General features: G+C 39.6%; 1 protein-coding gene across 2 annotated transcripts in view; it reads right to left on the reverse strand.

Moving 5' to 3' along the window:
* Positions 1–21,421, reverse strand: part of WDSUB1 (WD repeat, sterile alpha motif and U-box domain containing 1) — a 309,582-nt gene that overhangs the window by 217,089 nt on the left and 71,072 nt on the right. For both annotated transcript variants that reach the window (XM_053698334.1, XM_053698333.1), the window contains exon 3: positions 10,316–10,500. In XM_053698334.1, the coding sequence (XP_053554309.1) occupies positions 10,316–10,500 (185 nt within the window). The remainder of the gene's footprint in view (positions 1–10,315; positions 10,501–21,421) is intronic.

Below are 21,421 nucleotides of genomic sequence, written 5' to 3' on the forward strand. Positions count from 1 at the left end.
CATTTATTCTGATGAGTAGGAACTCGGCTATAAACAGAAATGTTTTATAAAGCATGAGTTATTTTTGGAATTAAAACAAAAAATTTACAATGAGTAACATATCCTGATTTATCCATTTGTCATGTTAGATTCTAAAGGGAACTTTGTACATTATATACTTTCTTTATATAATAATCTAGGGACAAAACTTACAATTAATAATATGTTATCTTAGGAAATGAAGCTAACACGTGACAAGGTTGTCTTCTGTCTCTACTGTTATTTAATCTTGCAAATAAACCTCTTAGAAATAATATAGAATAGATTGTTATTGGACAGAATGAACTTAAAAGTTTCCCATTATGCGGATGATCTACTCCTACTTGTTATAAATATAAAGAAAAATATCCCAATTTTATTGCAAGTAACATACATTTTGTTCCTTTTCTGGATATAAATTAAAGGGCCATTATAGTAATTTTTTATCAAAGACTTAAACAGTTAATGACAATATTGCAATTTTACCAATATACATCTATTAAATGTAATTTATTGTTTTAAAGTGGTGATTCAGCTTCCAATTAGCCTGTGAGTCAATCAAAAATCAATCTGGTCCCTTTGCATGCATCTTGACATGCTAGCAGAGATTGTGTAAATGTTGCTAAGGGCAACCATCTGCTAGCGTGTCAGCCAGCGTTCACTGACTTAAAAGGAAAAGAAAAAAACGCCCATTTCTGGGAAGTTTTGAAACAGCTTGTTGAGGGACTATTTTTCCTACTTTAGAGTGTTCTTAAATATAAAAAATACTCGTTTTGGTTTTTTAAAACATGTGAATGTAATTAAAACAATGAAAATTATTTAAATATATGTAAAATGTGATTGTTTATTATGGATCTTTAAATGTATAAAAAAAAAAAAAATAGAAGTTTGAAAAATAAAGATTCACCAAGCATCTTATAGTAAAGTTAATGATTTATAACATATTTAGGACTTAAAATGGGTCTAAATACAGAAAACATAAATTATCCTTTCCTGATCATTTTCTTTTTTTATGACAGGAAGAGTACAGAGCTGCATTAATTACTTTTGGGAATTCAGAAAGTGGCCACCAGGAGGAGGCTAAGATACCCCAGCCAACGCCTTCAAATACCTCCCCCACTTCCCTCATCCCCCAGTCATTCTGCCAAGGGAACAAGGAACAGTAGGAGAAATATCAGGGTGATTTTTTAAAAAAAGGTGCCAGAAGAACAAAAATATACTGCCGCCCCATAATAAAGCGCGGCGGGAGCTGTGGACTCTTCCTGTCAGAAGAAAAGAAAATTATCAGGTAAGCATAATTTATGTTTTTCTTCTTAAACAGGAAGAGTCCACAGCTGCAACTGAATGCAAACAAAGGGTGCGTACAAAAAGGCGGCTCCTTCGAAAGGCACCACAGCCTGAAATTACTTGACACCCTAAAAAAACTATAACGACAAGGGAAAAAGCGGAGCCCGAATAACCACTCATCAGTTACACAACCTGCAAAGCAGTGCTAGTGACCACTCATACCCAGAGTCTGCTGAGCATAAGGTCTCAGAGGAGTCAGCCCTGCGGCACTAAACCCCCACAAATCCAAAACCGAAAAACTTCTATTAACCCCCGAGAGGGCGAGTAGAGGAACCCAGGAGATGTGAAGGACCATCCAAAATGGACTTAAATAAAAAACTGGTCAAAATCTCTATCTACCCCCAAGAGGGAGAATAGAGGCCACATGAGACATCTAAAAGACCAAATCAACTTAGAGCAACCCGAGGTTGATGCAGGACCACTGTCCAGGGAAACAAACTCCCTAGGAGGACAAGGACCAGAAGATAAGTCCATAGTCAGGAGAAAACTTCACTAAGATGACCTGAAGGCCACCCTCCATCCCTGACACAGCACCATACCAACTATGGTGTTCCAGAACCCACAAGTTCCCCCTTGTACCTAGACAAGACAAGACCCGTCAGGTGAAGCATAGACAAGCAGAGACAGGAAAACCATCCCAGCAGCTTAAAAAGAGTTCTTCAAGAGGGCACAGAATCACCTGTGAGCAAAACTCGCAATGAGCCATCTACAGGCAACAAAGCCATCTTAAGCTATCATGGGACTCAACAACAGTTCCTAACCAGAAAATCCAACGAGAGATCCAACCCGGCAACAGCCGCTACCGGTAGAGCGATGGGAACTCAGTGTCCCCCCAACAAAGGGGAGGACAGATTCAAAAAGAAAACGGTCCATGCTGCAAAAGCAGACTGATCCCTGACCTTCTTTCCAGGATAATGGTCTCAGCCCCCAAGGCTAGTGAAAAACCCTTTGCAGACAAGAGTCTGAGACCCTTGGAAGAAAAAAGAATGGATCTACGAGGCATCAAGCCCCAGAGTAGACCCACGGGCCCTTACAGATACGGAGGTACCTCCAACCCAAAATGGACACGTAAAAATCCCTTCCCCACCCTAGGTGAGAAGAAGAAGATTAATCAACGGAAACACCCTACTAGAGGCCAACCCTCGGCCAATATCGTCAGCCCAGTTGAAAAGCAACTGGAACCTACCAGGAAGCATCAGATGTCCCAGCAGACGAGTAGGAACCCGTCAGAAAACCTCAAACTGAAGCCTCAGGTTGATATTATCTCTCATAAGAGTCAGATACCCCCCTGCCCACTCCAAAGTGACACAAGAGACCAAGCCCTAACGTTAAGCAGAACCGTCCATACCCTTTCCAGGCAAGAGACATGGTCCTTAACCGGAGTCCTCGAAAAACTGAATGGATCCGAAGATCTGAAGCCCCTGAGGAACCCATAAGATGCCTCCTATGGTTATGAGCGCACCCATACAGAGCCTTCCGCCATCTAAAGTCCTTAGATGTAAAATACCGAGCAAAATCCACAAACCCAAGAGTCTGAAAAGAACTCTCAACCGGTTTAGGGCCTGTCAGTATATACCAGGGTTATAATACAATTTATTTATATTATTCTTTAAAACAACCTCCAATTAAAATGTATATAAGAAACAATTGAAATTAATAATTATTCCTAAATTCTTTAGATTAGTTAAGATTTATATACACATTGAAATATATTTATATAGAAAGAAAACTAGATTATGAAACGACTATACACATATGCTGTTATAATATTCTTACAAAGATCATAAAAAAAATATACCTTTAAAATTAACTTTACTCACAATGAATCGCATTAAAATACCACAATAAAATACCAGATGTTGTATATGGACCGCTAACTTCACAGTGTTTAGATAAACAATATACCAAGATACTTCACACAAATCTTACTGGGTCTCAATAGATTTAAGATAACTTTGATTTAAAATATTAAATATACAGTTGCTTATACTTTACAAGATCACCAGTTTCAGAATTCAGCTAATATCCAAATATGTCTATCGTCATATGTTAAAGGAGAATTATGCACATTTGTAAGATAATTAATCTTGATAGTCTCTTATCCACATAGAGTGTCCCAACGTATTTGTCTTACAGAAAACTGTATTCGCACACTGGTCTCTCTATAAGCAAAAATGGCAACAAGCAGGATTGCAAACAGTCACCAAGAAAATAATTTTAGCCAAGATTGTTTTTCTCTGTGTGCAGGGAGTTTTTGTCTGAGACAAAACTCCTCCCCATTTCTTAATCATTCAATAGATTTGGATACGCACTCTTCTCTGATTGGCTACTGGGAAATATCATTTTTAACAGCCAAATGCCTTTTGGTTGTAATTCTGGATTTAGGCCATCGGGGGCAGCAGACAAGACAAACAGTTTTATTTTCAACACTGCTATACAGTAAATACAGTTTTTATACATATTTTTATCAAATGCCTATTTTTATATACTTTTAATCTCCTAGTTTTAATAATTATATGTTCCATATATGGTCCGTTTAATATTATTTATTCTGAGTATTTCAAGATTAAACATGAATATACTCCACTTATAATATCTTAAAAATGTGTTTAAAAATCATATTTTCTATGAAAGATTTAAAAGGATTATAATACCTTCATCATGGACTCAATTACTTTTTCAGTTATCATCTGAATATCACATACATACCTTGAGATCAGCAATCAGATGTAGTTTCATATAATTATATCTATATTGGACCACTATCCCATATCAATATAAATATTGCATATCTGTATATCTCTTGCTGAGTGTATAAAACATATGATAATGTTTATATTTTTCATTTAGCAGACATTCACAGTCCATCATGGAATTACAAAAATGACAAACGGTAACTGACACCTTCTTTACACCCCCAATGACTGGGACACTCACCACCTCCTGTGAACCAGACAACCCACGAGCAGACTCTCTCTGTCGCCACACGGTCAGCAAACGGAAGTGAAAACAACGTAACCGGACCCGGTCAGGAGTTGCACCGTGCAAGTCATAAAATAGCATGCAAATCTAAAGATTGCGCCGAATGACGATAAGGCCGTTAATGATCTGAAAAGCCATGAGCCTAAAGTATTACTACACCTCAGCAGATAGAACCACATAAAAAACATGATTAAAGCCCCCTGTTCCATAACCCCCCTTAGGGGATATTAACCTAGGATTCCTTATTTTAAGATAAAAGGAGTCCCACTGAGACCCTACCTTTACGTCTACATCACATTCACATAATGAAGTAAAATGAAACGATCTTACCAGAATCTACGCCGTGGAACAGGAACATGGCCCTTCAAGTGTGACAGATAGTAGCCTCGCTTCTGACATGGACTTGTGTGAACAAAGGCAAACAGCGAAACTCGCCAACGCTGATTGCCAAGGAGCTGTTAATATGAGTCGAAATAGTTTCGCAGAAAAACTCTCCCTGCATCTCCGGACTCTAACCTTCATTCATGCTCTCACTGAAAGGCTGACAGGACTACTTAAAACTCCAGTCCCATTTCGAAGAGTACTACCCTCCATAAGAGACTTAACTCGAACTTCTGACTGAGGGACGAGGGAAGTGGGGGAGGTATTTGAAGCCTTTGGATGGGGTGTCTTTGCCTCCTCCTGGTGGCCAGGTTCTGAATTCCCAAAAGTAATGAATGCCGCTGTGGACTCTTCCTGTTTAAGAAGAAAAATGGGTACTGTCTAAATTGTAAAGAATTATTCACTAAAGTCTGTGATCTATTAGATCTAAATGGAATAACCTTCCTCTTTCACTTAATGGTAAAATAAATCTGATTAAAATTGTAATTTTATAGAAAATATTATATATTAAGCAAAATCAACTAAAAGAGATGTTAAGATGGTTTACTCTCAAGAAAACATTCTCTAGGGGGGGAGTAAGAATACCTATGCACCAAATATTTATGAAGGTCTTTAACTTCATTGATCTGCTTTATTGAATCTGTATGGGTAAACTAAACTGGCTTATAGGGAATAACTACTTCTATTTTAAAGAACTGGAAGAAAATGTGTTTCAATCATTCTCCTTATAGACCTTGTTACATATTCCAGTTGCTAAACTTCAAATCATTGTTAAACAATTAGGTGTGATTAAGGTAAGGCAAAAAAATCTGTAAAAATAAAAATAAATTTTTACAGTCTCTAAGTAATTAACTATTAAAGGTAATCAGAAATGTATAGGTCTCCAGTCTCTTTAAGTGTTTAATAAATGGACACGGCTAGGTTTAGTTAAAATCGAGCAGTTGATTTTCAAAACAATCTTAGTAAATCCTAAAATATTTTAAAATACGTTTAAAATATCTCCAAAAAAGATTTTTTTTTGTTTTTCTACATATTATGTCTCTTACTAGGGATAGGCATGTGTATTCAGTAGTTTTGTCCACTGCCAAATGAGGAAGACGGTGGCCACTGGCGGCATTCAACTATTTCCTGAGCCAGATTTCTTCTTGTGAAAGGGCTAAACAATAAGATTTGGATTGGCACAGGTCTTAGTGTGTTGCACTTTCACAAAAAAATGTGGCTCCAAAAACAGCCAGAAGCAGACGCTTTATTCTGCATTTGGTAGTGAACAAAACTGCCGAATGCACATGTCTATTAGGGATTGAGAATTTGTATGACATTAAGTTGAGTTGGGGAAAAAGGATTTAAAGGGTCAGTCTAGTCCAAAATAAACTTTCATGATTCAGATAGGGCATGTCATTTTAAACAACTTTCCAATTTACTTTTATCTCCAATTTTGCTTTGTTTTCTTTGTATTCTTATTTGAAAGCTAATCCTTGGAGGTTGAAACGTTAATTTCTTAGACCTTGAAGAAGGCCTCTTATCTGAATGCAATTTGACAGTTTTTCACCACTAGAGGGTGTTAGTTCATGTGTGTCATATAGTCAGCACTGATTGGCTAAGATGCAAGTCTGTCAAAAGAACTGAAATAAGGGGGCATTCTGCAGAGGCTTAGATACAAGGTAATCAAAGAGGTAAAAAGTGTATTAATATAACTGTGTTGGTTATGCAAAACTAGGGAATGAGTAATAATGGGATTATCAATCTTTTAAAACAATAACAATTCTGGTGAAGACTGTCCCTTAAAGTTAGACAAGGCTCACACTCTATTTCATATTAGTATGATCTACTGCATTAGACTGATTGTTTTCAAAACATAGGTACTATAGCCCAAAAAAGCCTCACTAGAACCAAAGAGGCCACATTATCTTCATCATGGAGAGAATCTGATTTCAAATTGTTATACAAGACATATTTTATCCCTGCTCTTTCATTTAATTGAAATATACATTAAAGGGACATTATACACTAGATTTTTCTTTGCATAAATGTTTTGTAGATCATCCATTTAAATAGCCCATCTCGGTGTGTTTATGTAAAAATGTATAGTTTTGCTTATTTTTAAATAACATTGTGCTGATTTTCAGACTCATAACCAAGCCCCAATGTTTTAGATGTATACTGATGTATACAGACGTCAGACAGCTTCTGTTTGTATAATGGGTCTTTTCATATGCAGGGGAGGGAGCGGTTCTGCCATAAGCCCCTTTCAGTGGGTGTCCCAGGCTTATCTAATTAACAGTGTTAAATTGTGAGCTTCTAAGTAAGTTTTTAAAAGGTTTTACACTGGAATTTTAGATCAGTATCTGTGCATATTATTCTTTCTTTCATGTAATTGGCAAGAGTCCATGAGCTAGTGACGTATGGGATATACAATCCTACCAGGAAGGGCAAAGTTTCAACACACCCACAATTCAGTTTTACAAACTTTGCCTCCTATGGAGGTGGTGAAGTAAGTTTTTGCTTGATTTTCTTCTGTGATATGCGCTTCTCAGCATTATGAAGTCCGATTCCTCTCAGAGTGCAGTGTTTGTCAGATGGATGTGGAGTATCACCTATTGATTCTATGGTTTTCCTCACGGGAAATATTTTCATAGGTTCTCTGTTATCGGTCGTAGAGATTCATCTTCTACCTCCCTTTTCAGATCAACGATATACTCTCATATTCCATCACCTCTACTGATACTTTTTCAGTACTGGTTTGGCTATCTGCTATAGGTGGATGGGTGTCTTTTGGTAAGTATGTTTTCATTATTTAATACACTCTCAGCTATGATTTGGCAATTTATGTATTAATATAAAGTTTTAAATATATGTATTGTACTTATATTTACCATGAGTCAGGTTTATGTATATTTCCTTTCGCAGACTATCAGTTTCAAAATTGGGAAACATATTTAGGAAATTATTTTTTCTTACCTGGGGTATAGTCTTTTCTTCAAATTGACTGCTTTTTCATTAAATTTTGCGTGCAAAATTAGGCTTGCGAGGTCGCAAAATGTTGATATTTATTGTGTCATTCTTGGCGCGAGAATTGTTTTGGCGCGAAGGTTACAATGAATGCCGAAACACATAAGCTGGAACACTACCCTTGAAACACTATGCTGTGCTGTTGATGAAATGAAAGGATTTTAACTACAGTTTGCTGTAAGCTGCTACGAGCTGAATTAAGGTTACGTTTTATTTAATCACATCGCTTGCCTGGTGCTCCTATCATTCTGTTTTTGCTATAGCGGTTTCTCTAACTCAGTGATTGATAATATGTTACAGGCTCGTAAATCTTTTTCTAGGAAGATTTATTATCGAGTTTGGAAGACTTATATTTCATGGTGTTCTTCTCATAAATTCTCCTGGCATTTCTTTAGAATTCCTAGAATTTTACAGTTTCTTCAGAATGGTTTGGATAAAGGTTTGTCTGCAAGTTCCTTGAAGGGACAAATCTCTGTTCTTTCTGTTTTATTTCACAGAAAGATTGCTAAGCTTCCTGATATTCACTGTTTTGTACAGGCTTTGGTCCGTATCAAGCCTGTCATTAAATCAATCTCTCTTCCTTGGAGTCTTAATTTGGTTTTGAAGGCTTTACAGGCTCCTCCATTTGAGCCTATGCATTCTTTGGATATTAAATTACTTTCTTGGAAAGTGTTGTTCCTTTTGGCTATCTCTTCTGCTAGAAGAGTTTCCGAATTATCTGCTCTTTCTTGTGAGTCTCCTTTTCTGATTTTCCATCAGGATAAGGCATTTTTGCGGACTTCATTTAGATTTTTACCTAAAGTTGTGAATTCTAACAACATTAATAGGGAAATTGTTGTTCCCTCTTTGTGTCCTAATCCTAAGAATTCTTTGGAGAGGTCCTTACATTCTCTGGATGTTGTAAGAGCTTTGAAATATTATGTTGAAGCTACTAAAGATTTCAGGAAGACTTCTAGTCTATTTGTTGTCTTTTCTGGTTCTAGGAAAGGTCAGAAAGCTTCTGCCATTTCCTTGGCATCTTGGTTAAAGCTTTTAATTCATCAGGCTTATTTGGAGTCGGGTCAGGCCCCGCCTCAGAGAATCACAGCACATTCTACTAGATCAGTCTCCACTTTGTGGGCTTTTAAGAATGAAGCTTCAGTTGATTAGATTTGCAAAGCAGCAACTTGGTCTTCTTGGCATACATTTACTAAATTCGACCGTTTTCATGTATTTGCCTTCTCGGAAGCAGTTTTTGGTAGAAAAGTTCTTCAGGCAGCTGTTTTAGTTTGATTCCTCTGCTTATGTTTTAAGTTTTTTTCTTTTCAATTATGAGAAAAACTTTTTTGGATGTGGATTTAATTTATTTAGCAGAAAATTGTTTTTATTTTTATCCCTCCCTCTCTAGAGACTCTTCTGTGGAGTACCACATCTTGGGTATTACTATCCCATATGTCACTAGCTCATGGCCTCTTGCCAATTACATGAAAGAAAACATAATTTATGTAAGAACTTACCTGATAAATTCATGGTTATGTTTTTTTGTATAAAGCACAATTATATTTCCAGTTCCATTTTTGATGCTTTTTACTCCTTTTTCTATCACCCCACTACTTGGCTATTCGTTAAACTGAATTGTGGGTCTGGTGAAGGGTGTATTTATAGGCATTTTGAGGTATGGGAAACTTTGCCCCTCCTGGTAGAATTGTATATCCCATACGTCACTAGCTCATGGACTCTTGCCAATATGAAAGAAATGAATTTATCTGTTAAGTTCTTACATAAATTATGTTTTTTAGTAGTGTCTATTACATGCAGTTATATAAAAAATGGTGTATGCTATCCCTTTAAGTTTATACCTGCCCAAACTGCCACAACCCTGTGAGAAATTCATATGTTTTGGAGTTGTCCAGGATTAATCATTTTTTGATTAAAAATTGCTTTTCGGTTGGAAAAAATTCTTTCATTTAATTTAAAAAATGTCTTTTTTAAAGCTCCAGTAAAAGGACTGAATGTCCAGTTGATAAATACCTCGATTTTTAGAATATTGATTTTGGAACACTGGAAAAATAAAAAGCCTAATTTTACAGAATGTATTTCTAAAATCCAGCATTAAATGAAAACTGAATAACTAAACACTAAAGGAAGTTCAGATTTCAATACTGAAAAAGCTTTCAACTTGGCATGAGTAATTAAAACACTTTCTTATGCCCCCCAAAAGCAAATAATTATAGGTTTCAAAAACTCGGAATATGTAACTAATGCAATTAACAGGTGTGAATTTCTAGCTGCAGACTCAAATCACTTGAACTCAGGGAGTTTGTAACAAAATAGATCTTTTTTTGTTTGTTAGAGATTATTATGGAAATCAGTTGTAGAGAATTTTATTTAATTAAGTATACGGAATTGATTGTTAGGATGTTATAAATTATTATATCCTTTATTATTGTAATATGCCTGAATATGAAGGTTCATTTTCTATTTTATAAATATTTTTTTTGTTATCTTGTATATGTATTTTAAATTAAATCTTTAGATAAAAATAAATAAAGAGTTTGCAGACAGTACTATAAGGAAACAAAACCATAAAGTAACTGACCAGTTATTGGTTGTGAAGAAAAGTCACAACATGTAACACCTAGATCATGTGCCTTATCAGTGTATAAACATCTCATGTTCTCATCCCAAGCTGTTAAATCACCACTTGATGAACCCGTAACAAAGACATTTCCACCAGGATAGAATGCACAAGCCACCGGATAGCCATCCTTTACAGTGCTCGATCTAGGGAAAAGAAAGAAAAAACAAATTATGCTTACTAGATAATTTCCTTTCCCTCTGTATGAGGAGAGTCCACAGCTTCATTCCTTACTTGTGGGAATAAAGAACCTGGCCACCAGGAGGAGGCAAAGACACCCCAGCCAAAGGCTTAAAATACCTCCCCCACTTCCCTCATCCCCCAGTCATTCTGCCGAGGGAACAAGGAACAGTAGGAGAAATATCAGGGTATAAATGGTGCCAGAAGAACAAACAAAAAAAATTTGATCCACCCAACGAAGAAACATGTGGACTCTCCTCATACAAATGATCTGGTATGCATAATTTATGTTTTCCATCTTAATATGAGGAGAGTCCATGGCCCCCAAGGCAGAACATACTGCGATGTTGTCAGGGTATGTATGTATGTGTATATATGTATGTGTATATATGTATGTGTGTGTATGTGTATATGTATCTGTGTGTGTGTGTAAATGTGTGTGTATGTATGTATGTATATATGTTTGTGTGTGTATATATGTATCTGTGTGTGTGTATGTATGTGTGTGTGTGTGTATGTATGTATGTGTGTATGTGTGTATGTGTGCTAATTTCCTCCCCCTTCCTGAACTCCAGTGTGGTACAGGGTAATAGCACATAGCAGAAAAGGTAAGTCAGGGCATTATAAATTTATTTTAAGTCTAGAAACCACCCAAAATACTTTTAGGAGCCAGATTTTTTTTATCTTTAATAAATGTGTGTGTGTATATCTATGTGTGTGTGTATGTCTGCCTGTGTGTGTGTGTGTATTTTGTGTGCGTGTGTGTGTCTGTATTTTGTGTGTGTGTGTCTGTATGTGTATGTATGTATGTATGTATGTGTGGGTATGTCTGTATGTGTGTATATATATATATATGTGTGTGTGTGTGTGTGTGTGTGTGTGTATGTATGTATATGTGTGTCTGTCTGTATATATATATATATATATATAAATGTGTGTGTCTGTCTGTCTATATGTATATGTGTGTATGTGTGTGTATATATGTGTGTATGTATATGTGTGTGTATATTATGTGTGGGCAAGACAAGTGGAAGCAATTTTGCAACGTCTCTGGTCTGTAAGGAATATCTTCATGGATATGGAATCTATTATCGTGCCCAGGAATTCCACTCTAGTACTCCATCCATGAGAGTTTATCTTCCATCCATGAGATTGAAGAAGAATAAGAAGAGCTCTTGAATGGTCTTTTGCAAGCCAGCAGGACGGAGCCTGGACCAGGATGTTGTCCAAATAAGGCGCTACTGCAATACCTCTGGATCTCGCTACCGTGAGCAGAGCCCTAGGAGCAGTAGCCAGACTGAAAGGAAGAGCCACAAACTGGAAGTGCTGGTCCAGAAAGGTGAATCTTAGGGACTTGAAGTAATCCTTGTGTATTGGCACATGAAGTTAAGCATCCTTCAAGTCTATCATAGTCATGAACTGTCCCTCTTGAACTAAGGGCAGAATAGACCTTGTCGTCTCCATCTTGAACGATGGGACCGACAGAAACTTGTTTTAGCACTTTAGGTCTAGAATCGGGCGAAACGTACCCTCCTTCTTTGGGACCACAAAAAGGTTTGAGTAGAGGGGGCGGAGCTGATAGCTGTTGCGGTAGGACGCATTAGAGAAGAGCTCCTGGACTTAATTATACTTTTAAAGGATTTTTTTCAAGTTTAACATATTATTTTGTTACTCCAAACCAAGTTATCTTCTGAACCTTAAGAGGAGTCTAGGAATATCTTGCAGACGACAGACCTACCTATGTTCCTCAGCTAACTTCATAAGGTTTAGCCACGAGGTCAAGAGGCCTCTTCCGTGAGTTAGGCTGTGTTGTTGCGGCTACCGTGCATATACCCCCCCCCCCCCCCCCCGGGATCTTTGATTCTTGGTTACTAATCCAGATTGTTAATTCTGGACAGGTCTTTGATCTAAACAATACTCAGCAAGTGTATTTGTGAAAACCAGACACTACCATAGTGAAAAGAAAGTGTGCAGCTAAAAAATGGAAGCACTTGATAAGTGGGAATCAACAATCCTACAATTACTTCAGTCTCATTTTTCTACCCTGGAACACTAACTGTCCCAGATCCTATTCCCTGCTAGTGAGAGGATTTCAGCTGGAGAGAGTGCAGATGATGAGATAGCTCAGTCTGAATACCCAGCGGATCATTACTTACCTCCAGAGATGAGAGGGCCCCATAACACTGAGAGCTGCAAGAGCCCAGACGAGCACGCTATCCTATGTGATGACCATAACAGATGGGACATACCCGGACAGCAGGCAGCTCTCTTAAACATAACAGCCTATTTACTTGCCAAAGAACACATGGTGGAAAATGTGATCGCTAAAGACACAGGTGTGCAGGCTTATGGGGTTGACAACGGCAGCTCAAAAGACAGTGGGCTCACTGAGGTCTCTAGACAAAAATCACAGCAGACGGTTAGTCCGGAGGGGGCTTCGATATATAATGGATCAGTCTTGGTTCAACCTCACACCTTGGAATTGACTTTGGTGACACAGACCATAATCTATGAGGTCTCGAGCCCTGGGGGCGGGTGGAGGAGTGCGGCAGGCTCCCGGGCCCGTGGCTTGAGGCAATCTCGGAATACAGCTAGTTTGAAGCCCAAAGGATTACCTTTATTGAGTGAGACGGTGGGTCAAGAGTCGAGAAGGCGCCCTCGGTGCGAGACTCACGGGTCACTTCTTATAAATCCATGTAGTCCCACTAAGACCGAGACCATTAAACTGAGTTGTGTCCAAACTGGAGTTGGCTAAAGCTGGAGATATGATAACCTATGCAGTGCAGCAGGGACCTTATCTATACACTGGATAAGACGATCATGCCTTCAGAACATTTATTTGGCACCAAGTATATATATCTGTATTTTGTTTTTCATTAGTGCCTTGTTACAGTTATCTGCTTCTATATAATGAGTACCTCTACTGAAGTAAACATCATGATGCCTATGTTAATTCCCTATAGCTTCAGATAGTAAGTTATTTACCTTTTTACAACAGCACTGTCTCTTAGTATTGTTTGAGATAATGTATGTGTCTTGCCGACTACCAACTAAGTTTATGGTTATGATGTATGTTACTTTAAGATTGATGTGTCTTACTACATAGGATTATAAATTCTTCCACTTATTGCTGAGATTACATTCATAAAGCTTAGGTCAGGTTTATGTATAAGTCTCAAAGATCATATCAGTATTATATACTTTATTTATATGTGAGGCTAGTAATGTCCCAAGGTTGCCCACATCCCTTGATATAAAACTATGCCAAAGTGTAATACAGAGCAAGCATCTATCAGCTCGGACTGGGGATCCCTGGACCTGGACCCATATCTCGGAAGCTTGGCATTCTGACGAGACGCCATAAGATCCAACTCCGGCCTGCTCCATCTGAGAATCAGGTTGGCAAATACCTCCGGATGAAGTTCCCATTCTCCCGGATGAAATGTCCGTCTGCTCAGAAAATCCGCCTCCCAGTTTTCCACACCTGGAAGTGGATCGCCAACAGAAAAACAAGATTGAGCCTCCGCCCACTGAATTATCATGGCAACTTCTGTCATCGCTAAGGAACTCTTGTTCCTCCCTGATGATTGATGTAAGCTACAGTCGTAATGTTGTCCGATCAGAATCTGATGTACTTGGCCGCAGCCAAATGAGACCAAGCCTGAAGAGCATTGAATATTGCTCTCAACTCTAGGATATTGATGGAAATTAGAGACTCCGTTCAAGTCCATACACCCTGAGCCCTCAGAGAGTTCCAGACTGCTCCCCATCCTATCAGGCTGGCATCCGTTGTCACTGTCACCCATAAGGGTCTACGGAAGCATGTCCCCTGGGAAAGATGATCCAGCAACAACCACCATAGAGGAGAGTCCCTTGCTCTTTGGTCTAGATTTATTTGAGGAGACAAATTTGTATAGTCTCCAATCCACTGACTGAGCATGGTTATTTGCAAAGGCCAGAGATGAAACCGAGCAAAAGCAACGATGTCCATTGCCGCTACCATCTATCCAATTACCTCCATGCACTGAGCCACTGACAGCCGAGGAGTTGTCTGAAAAACTTGGTATGTGTTCAGAATCGTTAATTTACCGACCTCTGTCAAAAAGATTTTCATGGACATAGAGTCGATTAGAGGTCCCAAAAAAGGATCATGTGTCTTTTCTAGATTTACCTTCCTCAGGAAGGATAGAACAATGTCGGTATGAGACGACGTCTGGATCAGAATATCGTCCAGATAAGGCGCCTGCCCCGCGGCCTTAGAACCGCCAGCAGAGATCCCAGAACCCTTTGAAAATTCTGGGTGCCATGACAAGGCCGAAAGTAAGAGTAACGAACTGAAAATGTATGTCTGTGGATAAGAACAAGAAGATATGCATCCTTTAGATCCACGGTAGACATAAATTGACCCTCCTGGATCAATGGAAGAATGGTACGAATAATTTCCATCTTGAAAGATGGAACTCTGAGAAACTCGTTTAGACTCTTGAAAGCTAAGATAGGTCTAAAAATTCCCTCTTTTGTGGGAACTTACAAACAGATTTGAATACAACCCCTGTCCCTGCTCCTGAATTGGAACGGGACAAATTACTCTCATGGAGGATAGGTCTCTTACACAGCGTAAGAACGCCTCTCTCTTAATCTTCTACAGACAATCGAGAAAGAAGAAACCTTCCTCTTGAAGGAGAATTTCTAAATTCCAGCTTGTATCGCTGAGACACTATCTCTAATTCCCAGGGATCCAGACATCCCATATCCAAGTCTGGGTGAAGAAAGACAGTCTGCCCTTCATGCTGACTTGCCCTTGTTCCAAGACTGGTGTGGTCTCCAGGTGGATATGGCTTGCGAATAGACACCTTCCTGTTTAGAAGAAGAGGAAGGAGGGTTTCCCTTAAAACTTGGAAAGGCACGACAATTACTCTGTCGACCCCTCTGATTGGATCCTTTTATCCTGAGGGAGGGAATGACCCTTACCTCCCGTGATGTCAGAAATAATCTCCTGCAGGTCAGGCCCAAACAGGGTCCTCCCCTGTAAGGAATAGTCAAAGGCTTAGATTTAGATGACACATCCGTAGACCAAGATTGCAACCATAAGGCTCTGTGTGCTAAGATGGAAAATCCTGAACTCTTAATCGCCACTGTATCTCTCCAAAGAAGTCTCAGACATAAGAGATTATTCCAGGGCTGTAAACCAATAAGCAGCCGCAGTCGTAACCGTGACAATGCAGGCCGCCGGTTGTAAAGACAACCCCTGATCAACATAAAAACATTTCTTATGGAGACCCTCTAATTTCCCTAGGGTAGTTCTTTTAGCCAATGTGGAAATAGCTCCTTTCACCTTAGGAACTGTCTGCCAAGAATCCCTGATAGCATCCGCTATAGGATACATATCCCTGAAAACGGGAGTATAAGGGAATGGAAAACCTGGTGAAGGGGAAAATCAGCTACTGCTGGATTCAAACTCCCCACCCTCCGATTGCTAGGTGGCTTAGCTATCCAACGGACCAGGCTGCAACATACTTTAAACAGCCAAAATGCATCAAAGAAAAGGAACCCCACAAAAAACGGTACTATCACTTTAAATGCAAAAATAACGTTATTTTTTGTGTATTTTTAGTCCATTCAAGATGTAATGGATGAATTAACATATAAACATCCAGAATACCTTGAACAAAATCAACCCATAAAAACGCTCTCTTTAAATGTGTAAAATACCACACATTTGTAACTTAACAGTAGACAAGGTAAACATATGGTGTAGGGCTTCTTATACAACTAGATGTGTAACTAAAAGTCGGGTGGTACTGTGCCCTTAAACAGGAAACCAAACCGTGCATTATCATAATAATATAAATTGCTACAGTCGTTCCTCCTAGATGGCTAACGTAAGGGAGTTAAAAGTCTGACTCCTTTACCACTCTGCCACTGTTCCTGTCTTAACCACAGAAAGCAGACAATGCACCCCTGCAAATTTTAATAAACACGAACAAGCCTCTGCAGAATTAACCGCAGCAGATGAGCCCCTTTCACTGTATATGTAGTGCTTTTCACAACGTTAACCGGGACTGAGGTACAAAAAGGCGCGCAAACTGTCCTTAGTGCGACAAAGCGTAGCCTTGCTCCGCCCATCGTGGGCGTATTAAGCTGCAACTCCCGGGCTAAGTAAAATGGAGCTGTAGGAAAGACCTACGCACCAAGGCTCCGCCCATCGTGGGCGTGTGGTGCTGAAACTCCCGGGCAGCAAAAAAGTAAAAATGGAGTCATCTCCATAGTGAGCATATAAAGCCTTCATGCAACCGCTCCTTCAGATAAACATTAAAAACTATTATCTGGAGAGGAGAGTAACGCTAGCAAGTGTGCTAGAACACAATAAAGCAACTCTGTAGATCTCCACAGAAATAAAGCTAGACATCGTCCGGACTGCAAACTGTCTGAAAAAAATGCTTTTTAGACAGTAAATAAAGCTGTTTGTTTTCCAGCCCCAGCCATTAAAATAGTACTCTCCCAAGAAGAAACCACAGTCTCAGCACAATAAGAGCCTTTTCTTATCACAGCCCTTGACATGTGTGAATGAAATGTAGTGCTTACTTTGTTCTGAGAGGATGTGTCCCCAGAAATAAGAAAGTTAGCATTTACCTGGAACGCTGTGCGACAGCATGGCAGTGCAGCAGGTGTTCAGAGGTCCTCTCCCTCCCATAGCCCTGTGAACAAAGATCAGCCTGAGTTAAAAGTGCTTAGGCTATCTAGATTAGGGCAGCAAATATGTATAGGAGGCGCAGTGAGAATTTTGTCCCACCAGTTCCTATTGCTTTAAAGCCACCAAATGCTTCTCTTTTTACTGAAGAGACTGATCAGTGGCACTACTTTAAAAATAATAAACTCTTGATTGAAGATTCTAAACGAACAACTCACTTTACCTCTTCCTATCACTAACACAGGCAAAGAGAATGACTGGGGTGGGAGGGAAGGGAGGAGCTATATATACAGCTCTGCTGTGATGCTCTTTGCCTCCTCCTGCTGACCAGGAGGCGATATCCCACAAGTAAGGATGAAATCCGTGGACTCATCGTATCTTGTAAAAGAAAATTACTTTATCAGGCATGTGGAACATAATTGAGCAGGCGGGTATACTGTAGCCTCCTCACAATAAAACAGGTATTAGCTCTTGGCAAGGAGGGAGTACCCTCTAATGCATCAGAGTTCTCCATAGCTTGCGCTTTGAAGATGGACTATAGAAAAAAAAAAATGGCACCTTTATAACCCCAATGGCCGGGGCACTCACCACCTTCTATGACCCAGGCCCCATAGAGAAACCGCTTCTTCTCCTGTAAACCGCACAGTCAGGAAAGAGGAAGTTAATGAGGCCACACCCGGTCACATGGAGTGCCATGCAGGACTGCCCCTGTTGCACATCATGTATAAATCCCCCCTGTTCAATAACCTCATTCCGGAGATATTAACCCTTGATTCCATACAGATAAAGGAGTCACACTGTGACCCTGTCTTCTTACGTTATCATAGGAGTATAAAATGAAACGATCTTACTACAATCTCTGCCGTGGAACAGACACACAGCCTCTCAAGTTTGACAGTCTTGTAGCATCACACCTGACATGGACTTGAGTGATAGAAGCAGGCAGTGAAATTTGTCAACACTGATTGCTTAGGAGTTGTTAATACAAGTCTGAATGGTTTTGCAGAAAGACTCTCCCTGCATCTCCAGACCCTAACCTTCATCAATGCTCTCACTGAGAGGCTGACAAGACTACTTAAAACTCCAGTCCCATACCAAAGAGTACTAGCCTCCATAAGAGACTACTCCAAATCTTCTGACACTTCTCTGCCATCCTCCTGTGACGAAAGGCAAAGAATGACTGGGGGATGAGGGAAGTGGGGGAGGTATTTAAGCCTTTGGCTGAGGTGTCTTTGCCTCCTCCTGGTGGCCAGGTTCTGTATTCCCACAAGTAAGGAATGAAGCCGTGGACTCTCCTCATTTTAAGATGGAAAAAAATAATTCTCAAAACATGAAAATATGATTACAAATAATAAGTAAAGAATAACATTCCAAATGGTAATACAAGATACTTTGTAAGTAAACTTCAGCAATAAACAGGGCTAATAAAATTGACTAAACATTTTAGACACCTAAAATATGAAATGCAACACAGACATACTATGGTTTTAAAAAATCCAGTTAAAAAAATGTATATATATTTTTTATAGATTCCAGTGGATATGTGAGTTCTGTTCTCAGAGAAATACATTTTGATCATCCTTGCTTTGTGACAGAATAACCTGAGTTGAATAATTTACTTTCCTTTCTTTTTAAAAGCAGTAAATACATTAACTAGAAAAAACTGCTATAGAATATGTAGTTAATAACTCTTAGGTGGTCAGAGAATAAATAGATCCGAATATATTAGATTATACAACTGTATGATAATAACGTAAACTCTGTTCCATTATCATTCCCTTCAACGTAAAATTCTTTAATTTTCAATGTTTCAATCCAATTTCTTTCTGACACTGAAGTGGGATTCAGAAAAGAGATAAAGAACAAAAATATGGGAACTATGGTCCTTTAGCTCTGCAGATACAGTGCAAAAAAAGATTTATCTGTGGGCGTGTCCGGGCGGCGTCCATAATCGGTCGCATATACTAGCAGCTCCGTACTTGAAAAACAGAATTTATGTTTACCTGATAAATTACTTTCTCCAACGGTGTGTCCGGTCCACGGCGTCATCCTTACTTGTGGGATATTCTCTTCCCCAACAGGAAATGGCAAAGAGCCCAGCAAAGCTGGTCACATGATCCCTCCTAGGCTCCGCCTTCCCCAGTCATTCGACCGACGTAAAGGAGGAATATTTGCATAGGAGAAACCATATGATACCGTGGTGACTGTAGTTAAAGAAAATAAATTATCAGACCTGATTAAAAAACCAGGGCGGGCCGTGGACCGGACACACCGTTGGAGAAAGTAATTTATCAGGTAAACATAAATTCTGTTTTCTCCAACATAGGTGTGTCCGGTCCACGGCGTCATCCTTACTTGTGGGAACCAATACCAAAGCTTTAGGACACGGATGAAGGGAGGGAGCAAATCAGGTCACCTAGATGGAAGGCACCACGGCTTGCAAAACCTTTCTCCCAAAAATAGCCTCAGAAGAAGCAAAAGTATCAAACTTGTAAAATTTAGTAAAAGTGTGCAGTGAAGACCAAGTCGCTGCCTTACATATCTGATCAACAGAAGCCTCGTTCTTGAAGGCCCATGTGGAAGCCACAGCCCTAGTGGAATGAGCTGTGATTCTGTCAGGAGGCTGCCGTCCGGCAGTCTCGTAAGCCAATCTGATGATGCTTTTAATCCAAAAAGAGAGAGAGGTAGAAGTTGCTTTTTGACCTCTCCTTTTACCAGAATAAACAACAAACAAGGAAGATGTTTGTCTAAAATCCTTTGTAGCATCTAAATAGAATTTTAGAGCACGAACAACATCCAAATTGTGCAACAAACGTTCCTTCTTTGAAACTGGATTCGGACACAAAGAAGGCACGACTATCTCCTGGTTAATGTTTTTGTTAGAAACAACTTTCGGAAGAAAACCAGGTTTAGTACGTAAAACCACCTTATCTGCATGGAACACCAGATAAGGAGGAGAACACTGCAGAGCAGATAATTCTGAAACTCTTCTAGCAGAAGAAATTGCAACCAAAAACAAAACTTTCCAAGATAATAACTTAATATCAACGGAATGTAAGGGTTCAAACGGAACCCCCTGAAGAACTGAAAGAACTAAATTGAGACTCCAAGGAGGAGTCAAAGGTTTGTAAACAGGCTTGATTCTAACCAGAGCCTGAACAAAGGCTTGAACATCTGGCACAGCTGCCAGCTTTTTGTGAAGTAACACAGACAAGGCAGAAATCAGTCCCTTCAAGGAACTTGCAGATAATCCTTTCTCCAAACCTTCTTGAAGAAAGGATAGAATCTTAGGAATTTTTACCTTGTCCCAAGGGAATCCTTTAGATTCACACCAACAGATATATTTTTTCCATATTTTGTGGTAAATTTTTCTAGTTACAGGCTTTCTGGCCTGAACAAGAGTATCAATGACAGAATCTGAGAATCCTCGCTTTGATAAGATCAAGCGTTCAATCTCCAAGCAGTCAGTTGGAGTGAGACCAGATTCGGATGTTCGAACGGACCTTGAACAAGAAGGTCTCGTCTCAAAGGTAGATTCCATGGTGGAGCCGATGACATATTCACCAGGTCTGCATACCAAGTCCTGCGTGGCCACGCAGGAGCTATTAAGATCACCGATGCCCTCTCCTGATTGATCCTGGCTACCAGCCTGGGGATGAGAGGAAACGGCGGGAATACATAAGCTAGTTTGAAGGTCCAAGGTGCTACTAGTGCATCTACTAGAGTCGCCTTGGGATCCCTGGATCTGGACCCGTAGCAAGGAACCTTGAAGTTCTGACGAGAGGCCATCAGATCCATGTCTGGAATGCCCCACAGTTGAGTAATTTGGGCAAAGATTTCCGGATGGAGTTCCCACTCCCCCGGATGAAATGTCTGACGACTCAGAAAATCCGCTTCCCAATTTTCCACTCCTGGGATGTGGATTGCAGACAAGTGGCAGGAGTGAGTCTCCGCCCATTGAATGATTTTGGTCACTTCTTCCATCGCCAGGGAACTCCTTGTTCCCCCCTGATGGTTGATGTACGCAACAGTTGTCATGTTGTCTGATTGAAACCGTATGAACTTGGCCTTTGCTAGCTGAGGCCAAGCCTTGAGAGCATTGAGTATCGCTCTCAGTTCCAGAATATTTATCGGTAGAAGAGATTCTTCCCGAGACCAAAGACCCTGAGCTTTCAGGGGTCCCCAGACCGCGCCCC

Source organism: Bombina bombina, chromosome 1 (assembly GCF_027579735.1).
Source record: "Bombina bombina isolate aBomBom1 chromosome 1, aBomBom1.pri, whole genome shotgun sequence".
Classification (NCBI taxonomy): domain Eukaryota; kingdom Metazoa; phylum Chordata; class Amphibia; order Anura; family Bombinatoridae; genus Bombina; species Bombina bombina.